Here is a 9959-nt window from a genome sequence, read left to right as displayed (position 1 = left end):
AACCTATCACATATATAGGTCAAACAAACAAAACAGTTAAGAAAAAGAGGTTAAGCACACCAGAATTCACCGGCTCCTCCAAACCGACGGCTGTGACCGTCGCTGCAGGCAACGCACACCTCACCCCCCAAGAGGCAAGACAAGAAAACCATTTGATAAATCATGAATAGTCACAGTTGTGCAAGTGCTGTGACCATTTCCAAAATTTATTATGGGGATTACACACAAAATCACACAATGTAACATTTTCAAATGTGTTATGAATGCCTCCAAGAATCCAATTCAAATCCTAGGTTACCAAATAAGCCTGAACAAATCCCTCACATTAAGTTCTTCCTCCTTTGAAGACTGGAGAGGTCCGGTCTGCAGGGCAGGTTTTGCCACGCCACGCAGACACCTCAGCACACACATGAGAGGGTTCCTCTGGGTGAAGGGAGCGGCGAAAACAGAGTGGAGCCCCAGCCATGGCAGCAACTAAATGGGTTTTATTTGCTCATTTATCTTTCATTACAAGTCAGAATAAACAGAAATATGACAATTAACTGACAAAGACTTCATTTTTAAGCAATTACACTAAAATAAAACATCAATCAAGAATTTTAAAATGAGTCATTGTGATTTAAAATCCAATGAGGGATGTTTGTTAGTGGAAAAATTACCCAGACTGTGTAAAGACAAGCTCTCTTTACACACTTCCCTCAGTTAATGTCATCCATGACTCTTCCTCGCTGTATTTGTCCTTGTCAGCTCTCTCCACATCTTGACCTTGTCTCCTTGTTGACAATCTGGAGGTGAGTGCGAACAATATCGTGTCTTTGTTTGTTGGCAAACTCCTGCATGAACACAACAAACAATTATGGCACAGATTAAAAATGCACATGACATTAACAGGAAGAATAAACTTGGCAAACATACGCACAACTATGCCAATGTGGAGGCTAAACATTTGAATTTTCGAAGATATTAACAGGGAAAATTGCACACTTTTTATCTTGTTTCTCAAGATAAAATGAGAAACAAGAAACTAGATTTTGGTGTGGTTTAACAGCATAAGCAACTATGCATTCATCTCAAACTAAAGATTTGGCAAAACAAAATTTCTGAATTAGTTAAGAGATCCAAATCCTAGATGCCTGCACACCACGAAACTCTCAAACCAAAGATGCCCTGAATGGGGTTTGTGCCCCTTTAATCTCAGGGGAGGAGCCTGGATGTGCTTTGATGACCTTTGGGGTCAGTTACATGTTACATTACACAAAGGTTTAGCAAAAAAAACCTCTGTTTAGAGCCTTTTCCTTTTATTTCTCTCACTTTCCCATTGCAGAAAAAAAGCAAAAACAAAAAACAAAAAAACAAAAACAGCAAAGGCACTTGCAATGTATCCATCAAACCTGCCAAGCTAATTAAAATACAGCTTATGATTATCCTACTTCAGCTCCTCTCCCTCTTTCTGTCACCCACACACTCTCAAGCAAAAGCACAGCAAATATCTACAGCAATTAGTGACTGCATCAGTGGCACATTTTTGAATTTTATCTTGGCTGTATGCGTTGAAATGGACAGAATTTAAGATATAAACACTTTGATGACCTTGACTAAAGTTTTGCCTACATTTGATCTATTAAAGTTCACTGTTTGTTGAGAACAGGTGCTACTTGGTAATTTTCTTATCATTTGTTTTTGTTTGTTTGTTTTCTTGAACTTTTAGAAACCATGAATTTACATTAAAGCATTTGGGTCATTTTGATTTGGACATTTTTTTTAAGCTCAGAAAAAAATCCACCACAATATTCCTCATAAACAGCCACACTAAACACCCAGAAAGGAGAAGAGGACTGTAGATGCAAGAAAAACGCCTGATGAGGAGGTGTGTTAAATAATTAAATTCAATGAATACATTTATTTATTCACATTTTTCCACTTCATTGTAACCCCATAAATATAATCATTCTATAAAGTGTTGATTATTTCTTTTCACGCCTGTATAAAGGCACAGAGCAGGGTCTGTCTGTAATTATCCAATCTGAAAACGCGACTTTTTTTCGCCCCCTTTCAACACTATCAAACAGGGGTCAAACATCCAAGCCTGTGCAGTCTATTTGAAAACACGCACGGCCACGCATTAGCTGGTGGAAATCACAGGTTGGAGCGGCCCGCAGAAATGCTCAGCCTCGGGTTGAGTGTAGCAGAGGCGGAGATAAAAGCCGTCGTCGTCAATTAGCTGGGAGTCAGTGGGAGCGCTGCCCGCCAGAGGCGTTTAACTCCTTCTCCCTTTAAACGCGCTTTTAAGATACAAAGTCCCCGCGGAGGGCCTGGCTTTACAGTTTAATAAATTATTTAGCAATTTAAACGCTGAGATCCAGCAGATAACAGCATCAGACGTCATAATTCTCCACGCTGCAGTTTGAAAATCTCGCAGTAGGAAACATTACCATGCTGCTGCATGCAGCTGCTAAATAAACTATAAGAAAATATTTATAGATTATGATATTTGTATATATATATATATATATATATATATATATATATATATATGTGTGTGTGTGTGTGTGCGTATAAATATATAATTAAAAAAGGTAGCTTATAATAAAAATATGATTTTATGCCATCCTTTAATACTATAAATCTGCGTGTAAAATAATGTAAAAGAGCTCCAGGGCTTTTGCACCCACACCTAAACTTGGTCATTTTTCCAAGAAGTCTGTTATACAACCTTATACCGTGCAAATAGCAGCAAAATGGAAAATATTATCCAACACTTGACTCTCACAGACGCTTGAAGTTCCCCGATCTCATATATATATATATATATATATATATATATATATATATATATATATATATATATATATATATATATATATATATATATATATATATATATATATATATATATATATATATATACATGTATACATATAGATTGAAAATGTATAAAATAATACAGAATATCTAGAAGAGGAAAATAAGCAATACATGCATGTTTTGTTGGCTCTTTCCTCCAGGCTCAGTGCAAAACTTCTCCTCAGCTGACATCAGGTTTCGACTCGATATTTAGACAATTCCAAGTTTAAGATCCAATCAGCCGCTCCTTCCGATCGAAATCCGTCAGAAGAGACGTCATCGACTCCTCAGAGTTGCCACATTGCTGCGCAGGAGTTTTGTGGGAGCTCCGTGCGACCAGTCTGCGGCTCTGAGTGAAAACCAGTCCTCCCAGCAGCTGTCACGACACCTTTGACTCTGGCCTTTCCAACGCAAGCCATGGAGAGAGAGAGAGGGGAAGATGACGACTCGTAAAAACCCACGGTCTGCCAGTGTTTATAAATCTAAATCAATATTCAAATCTGTTTGAAGTGAGCGGGTGTGTCCGTGCGAGCGCGCTGTGTGTGCGACACTGTGTATGTGTGTGTGAAAGAGAGAGAGAAAGTGTGTGTGTGTGTGTGTGTGTGTGTGTGTGTGTGTGTGTGTGTGTGTGTGTGTGTGTGTGTGTGTGTGTGTGTGTGTGTGTGTGTGTGTGTGTGTGTGTGTGTGTGTGTGTGTGTGTGTGTGTGTGTGTGTGTGTGTGTGTGTGTGTGTGTAGGTGTTCCACAAAGCCTCTTAAGATGATACATTTATCAAGCCGTGACAAAAACCCTAGGCATATTATTTTGAGATGGGCACGCAGGTTCAACATTCAAGTGACGTAGAGAAGATTTATTTGTCCCTCTGAGCTTGGTGGTCCTCCAATAAATACATCTATCCTCCACGAAGAGCTCTAACCAAAATAAAATCACCTGAATATACATTTTATATTATTATTATTATTATCATTATTACTTTTCCATTATTATTATTATTATTATTATTATTATTATTATTATTATTATTATTATTATTATTATTATTATTATTATTATTATTATTATTATTATTATTATTATTATTATTATTATTATTATTATTGTCATTATTACTTTTCCATTATTATTATTATTATTATTATTATTATTATTATTATTATTATTATTATTATTATCGTTAATATGTTACACCACAAAAACCCTCGAAAAAATTCTTAGCAAATTTGAAATTAAAAGGCCCACCTTTCCATATAAAGACGTTTATGATGATCATCTTCATCCATAAAGTCCTCCTGCTGTCTCTCCGGTAATCCGAGGATTTCTTTTTCCCCTCATATTTGTCCTGATCTGTGGATGTGCATCACCGCGGGTCCCTGCGCGTCCCCGGCTGCTCGGCGTCCTGTCTCCCACCTGTAAATGTGCTGCTGAGTGTCGGCCTGCACGAGGCTGATGGCAGCAGACTGGCTGCTCTGCAGATGGGAGGACAGTTTTAAGGAAATAAGTCGCCCTAAATCCCCTTTTTTTGCGACGCGCTGGAATGTGAGAGGACGGTTCACACAGAGAGTTCTGCTTTAGACCTCCTTTCTTTTCTTTTTTTTTTCCTTCGGAGATTATTCCTACTTTTATGTCATGCTCTTCTGAAAGGTGATAAAACTATTGTTTTCCAGTTGGCACATACGATTAAGTTTTGTTTCTTTTATTTTCTGAAAGTTTCCCCAGGTGTACAATCCAGTAAGATTTTTTTTTTAAATTCAAAAAACTAAAGAGGAAAGGTTTAGACACGAAATAATGTGAGTGATGGGATTGTTAATGTAGTTTCTAAAAATGTGTCACTTTTTGCATGTATTTCGCCTTTTCACTGCATTCCATTTATTTATATTTTCCTGCCCAATACCTCACTCATTGGCAGTTATTTCTAACATTAAATACAAGAAGAAAAAAAAGCTCAATAAATACACTTTTCTTGCTTTAAACTCCTCTTCCCATCATCCACCTTCACACCGTTCATTTATCAGTGCAGCCTCTCCGCGGTGGGATGGGGATGTTGTCAGTCGCCCTCTCGCTGCTATTGGCTGAGGAGTGTGCGTCAAAAAAAAAAGTAGCTGGAGACATTTGTTCTCCTGGAGAAGAAAAAAAAAGGAGAGAAAGGAACCCTCCCCATCAGTGTGAGAGACGGAGACGGAGACAGACCTCAGCTCAGTCCTGCTGCTCCCATTGGCTGGCTGCTTGTACAAAATCTAACTGAAACCTCCTCGGTCCCAACACTCCAACAATCCTAAAGGCGTCCGTGCAGCTGCTCCGTCACTCCCCCGCCGCCGCGTCGCTCCACATCCTCACGCAGGCGCTCGACGTTCAACTTTTATCTGCACTGTTATTCTGCCTGTGAAGAGCGCTGCTCCTGCAACTCCTGCCGCTCCTGCTCCTGCTGCTCCCGGCTGGTTTTATGGTCATTTATCTTAAATCCGACAGGACCTCATTCATTTATACTCATTTTTATTATTTCACCTGAAGGAAACAAGTAGACAAAGAACTTTCCAAACCTCAATGCCTGGGTAAGTTCACATTATTATGATTATTATCATCTTTATTATCATTATTATTGCCATTGTTGTTGTTATCAACTCTTATGGTGAATTGTTATTATTAATATTATTATTATTATTATTGTTGTTATTATGATTACTACCAGAATAGGTATATAAGACTCCAAAACGACACATTTAGCTCCCATGTATAAGATAAGCCCGCATTTCAGAGTGGAAGCAAAATGTTTCAGGTGTATGATCAGGCTAATTCGAAAATAAAACCCAGAAAGGAATTAATAGAAAACCATTAAAAAACTTTTCTACTCGTCAAGCTGCAAGTATGCAAACCATTGTAAATTTCGTGTTTATTCTTCCAGTTCATTCTGTGTATATGAAAAAAAAATAAACGTTTTTAGAGAAACAAAAATCTTTAAAGGCGCCTTTCAGGCAAATGAACTCGGTGCACATCCGATAATTGTGGTTCAAAAACAAATGAAATGACATCACGACGGGGTTTTTTTGTTGTTGTTTTTTGTCGTTTTTTTTAATAAAAAGTAGGCCGGATTTATTAGTAGAAAATGTACATTTTCTTATTATTTCTTATACCTACACGATATATAATCACTTTAAAACTTGCACAAACTGAGGGTATGAGGACAAGATGTACGAATTTGAAGGACATGTTTTTTTGTTTTTTTTTTAAGACAGAAAAAATGCATATGAAAAAGTAAAGCAAAAAATAAAAAAACACTGCACATTTCCTGTTGGCACAAATTAAAATGAGATAAAGCAAGAAAGGCAGATTGTAACTTGAGGCGTTACAGCTCTAAAACATACACATATAATAAGAGCAGCTGAAAAGATTTCCGAGGCCTTTTGAACATGTATTTTCTACTGGCAGGAATAAATAATTCACATAATAATAAATCAATACGTCATTTAGGTTTCACTTGTCCATGGAAGCTATAGCGACAATTTGCATAGCATCTTTAATAAGTTTAGATCTGATGAACGTTTATGATAATTACATGTATTTTGTCTTTGTTTGAAGATTTTTTCATTCAATTTTACCCTCTGATGATTATTTACATATGTCAAACAATATTACACCCATCTGTTTCCATAAACAGACACGCAGAATAATTTAAAAAAAAAATTAATAGGAGATTTTGATTTTCAAGAGTCTGCAACGACACCAGACTGCAGCTCAAGTTAGTTGCCACTCGGATTACTTCGTTAATTCATCAACAGCAAAACATTTATCGTAATTAATCGTTGGCCGCGGGGTAATGATTATTGAGCGGGTGTGTGCGCAACCGCTGACGGGGATGTTTTAAGTGTGACAGATTGGGATGAGGGGGTTAAAACCGTTGGATATTGAGGGGGAAAAATTGCAACTAATCAAGAGGCACAGTGGGGATAACGGGTGGCGAGGGTCACTGAAGTTGAAGTGACAGCAATCACGTTCACCAGACAACAGCACTGCAAACATTTATTTCTGCAGAAAGCTGCTGCAAGAGCAAGTTCACACTGGAAGCATATGGACAATTTTTACCCATCCTGTCCTTTTATTTATTTTCACTTTAAAAGCAAATATTATTACCTCCTTATAATTATGGTTGAAATAAATTGCCTCTTTAACGAAAGAAAAAATAAATTATAACATTTTTATTTTATTTGCATTTCTAGTATCGCATTAAGTCGTAAAGTTGTTTATGTGTCTTTATTTAGGGAGATGTTTTTACATTTATAATTTTCAGTGGCACTTCTTGATAATAACGCAAAAACTGAATCAAATATGAACTTTTCATTTTTTCTGATCAGGTTAAAGAGATTTCGTGTAAGCTTCCCGTGTTTCAGCTTTTCTGATACAAGCACCAGAGACTTTAATTACATTTTCAAGTGACTTGTTGCAATTTATGGTCCGCGTTACACCAACGCAGGGCTACGGCGTACGGTGCGCGTCGCCGCGTACCCTACGGCGTGGGGTCTGCGTCGATTTAACGCAGAACCATAAATCAGCCTTTAGAGGGGCTGCTGTTCACAACGCCCGAATCCACACCTTCTTCCACCTCCATCATCATCATCTTCTTGTCCCTCCTCTTCTCCGGAACAGGTACCCGGAGTGACACGGAGCTCAGTGCGGACCAGGACACACCAAGAGCACCACAGGAGCTCCACCAGCTTTCAAAATTTTCTCCAACTTCAGCCCTCAAACGAACATTAGCATGATGTCGTATCTAAAGCAACCTCCTTACACGGTCAATGGCCTCAGCTTAACCACCTCCGGGATGGACCTTTTACACCCATCAGTGGGCTATCCAGGTGGGTTCCGCCTTATTTGGGAGGAGAGAGAAAAAACAAGTATATACTTTGGACACGCTCGCTGGATTTCTGCCTTAAAGTAACTTTTTTTTTTAACTAGATTTTGACAGCCAAAATTGATTGGACATGCGTGTTTGTACCACCATCAAATAGTGTTTTTTCTTTCTTTTTTTTATTCGTTTTTTCTGAGTATTTTCTTAACTCAAAGTTCCCCTTTGTTTGACTGTATTTAACTCAAGGAACATGTTTCTTAATGATCATCTATTTTAGAAATCCCAGATTAAAATGGTCACGGTGAAATTATGTTTGTTGTTAATTTCTGTAAGAAAATGTACCGCTTTTTTTATTTTTTACCCGTTTGGCGAAGAACCCAATATATCATCTAATTCACACCTCTCTTGTTCTTCCAGCCACGCCACGGAAGCAGAGGCGAGAAAGAACTACTTTTACACGCGCACAGCTAGACGTTTTGGAGGCGTTGTTCGCCAAGACTCGATATCCGGACATATTCATGCGCGAGGAGGTGGCGCTGAAAATCAACCTACCTGAGTCCAGAGTCCAGGTGAGATGATCTGCAATAAATGTCATATTTATATACATTTGAATTATATTTTAGCTCAATCGTTATTTATTTGTGGCAGCGTTCAGTTATTCTGCTCCTCACCTGTGGAACAAACTTCCTGTAGACCTGAAGTCTGCTCCAACTGTCAGCTCCTTTAAATCAGGCCTAAAAACATTACTGTTTACTCAAGCGTACTCCTAAATTAAATACTTACCTGCTCTACTGCCCTTATTTTTAACAGCTTGTGCTTTTTATTATTTTACCTCTTTTCTTATCATTTTATTTAATTTATTTGTTATTTAAGCGTAGGCTACTCTTAAATCAGCAACTTTTGCTTTTTATTATTTTACCTTCTTTTCTCATAATTTTATTTCATTTTGTTTGTTATTTACTGTCTAATTATGTCTTGCCGCTTTTAATGTTGATGTAAATCACTTTGAATTACCTTGTGTTGAATTGTGCTATATAAATAAACTTGCCTTGCCTTTGTGGGAATAACCGTGTGTCATATGATTAACAAATCTGCGGAAAGGGCCCAAAAATTTGACACAAAGAATCAAATATGTTAAAGCACCTGCAAGAAGTAGCCTAATGAATGAATTTGTGAATTTGAAAAGAGGTCCACCAAAACGTTGATTTGAATAGAAACGAAAATAATTCGTCTTCGTTCTCGATTTTTTTTTCTTCCTTAAAATCGATATTTCATATGAAAAGAGTTGTTTTTTTTTTGTTTTTTTTAATCAAAAAAACTAAGTCCACCTTCTTTCCTCTCCAGGTGTGGTTCAAGAACAGGCGGGCGAAGTGTCGCCAGCAGCAGCAGCAGCAGCAGAACGGAGGCCAGAACAAGGTGCGACCTCCCAAAAAGAAGAGTTCTCCGAGCAGAGAGGTGAGCTCGGAGAGCGGGGCCAGCGGCCAGTTCACGCCCCCCGCCAGCACCACCACCGTCCCACCGGCCGTGTCCAGCACCAGCACCGCCCCGGTGTCCATCTGGAGCCCCGCGTCCATCTCCCCGCTGTCGGACCCGCTGTCTACCTCCTCGTCCTGCATGCAGAGGTCTTACCCCATGACCTACACGCAGGCCTCGGGCTACAGCCAGGGCTACGCGGGCTCCACGTCCTACTTCGGGGGCATGGACTGCGGCTCCTACCTCACCCCCATGCACCACCAGCTGTCCGGCCCGGGCTCGACCCTCAGCCCCATGAGCACGAACGCGGTCACGGGCCACCTGAACCAGTCCCCGGCGGCGCCCCTGTCCGCCCAGGGCTACGGGGCGTCCGGCCTGGGCTTCAACTCCACAGCGGACTGCTTGGATTATAAGGACCAAGCCGCGTCGTGGAAGCTGAACTTCAATGCCGATTGCTTGGATTATAAGGATCAGACATCCTCGTGGAAATTCCAGGTCCTGTGAACAAGAGCGATCAGAAAAAAGAAAAAAAAAAGCACACAAACACTGACGGTCACATCAATGAAACGATCAGACTGGTAAAAACGCGAGCCTGGCACGGTGCGGCCTGGCTCTCTGAGGAGGAGGAGGGGGGCTCGAGTTTTTGGCATGACGGTCTTTGGTCCTCTAAAGGCTGATATATTTAAGACCATAAATCAGCCTTTAGAGGAGAGGTTTAACTTATTTTAGCACTGGAGATTTGAAACTTTCCCCCTTCATACACAGGTCGTAGCCTCTCATCCATGTCTGTCAGTATGTGCCTC

At 39.5% G+C, this 9959-nt stretch overlaps 1 protein-coding gene and 1 long non-coding RNA gene across 2 annotated transcripts; one reads left to right on the top strand and one right to left on the bottom strand.

Moving 5' to 3' along the window:
• Positions 1-204: 204 nt before the first annotated feature.
• Positions 205-4285, bottom strand: LOC133462564 (uncharacterized). Its single transcript, XR_009784259.1, has 3 exons — positions 4083-4285; positions 2977-3245; positions 205-833 (listed from the first exon to the last, which is right to left on the bottom strand). It is a non-coding gene; the product is annotated as an uncharacterized LOC133462564 (long non-coding RNA).
• A 734-nt stretch (positions 4286-5019) lies between these two features.
• On the top strand, positions 5020-9731 carry otx2b (orthodenticle homeobox 2b). Its single transcript, XM_061743050.1, has 4 exons — positions 5020-5392; positions 7482-7690; positions 8101-8252; positions 9028-9731. The coding sequence occupies exons 2-4, from the start codon at positions 7594-7596 to the stop codon at positions 9658-9660; spliced, it is 882 nt and encodes a 293-aa protein (XP_061599034.1). The 5' UTR covers positions 5020-5392; positions 7482-7593; the 3' UTR covers positions 9661-9731.
• Positions 9732-9959: the final 228 nt, after the last annotated feature.

This window comes from Cololabis saira, chromosome 16 (genome assembly GCF_033807715.1).
Source record: "Cololabis saira isolate AMF1-May2022 chromosome 16, fColSai1.1, whole genome shotgun sequence".
Lineage (NCBI taxonomy): Eukaryota > Metazoa > Chordata > Actinopteri > Beloniformes > Belonidae > Cololabis > Cololabis saira.
This window is presented reverse-complemented; position numbering and strand designations above follow the sequence as displayed.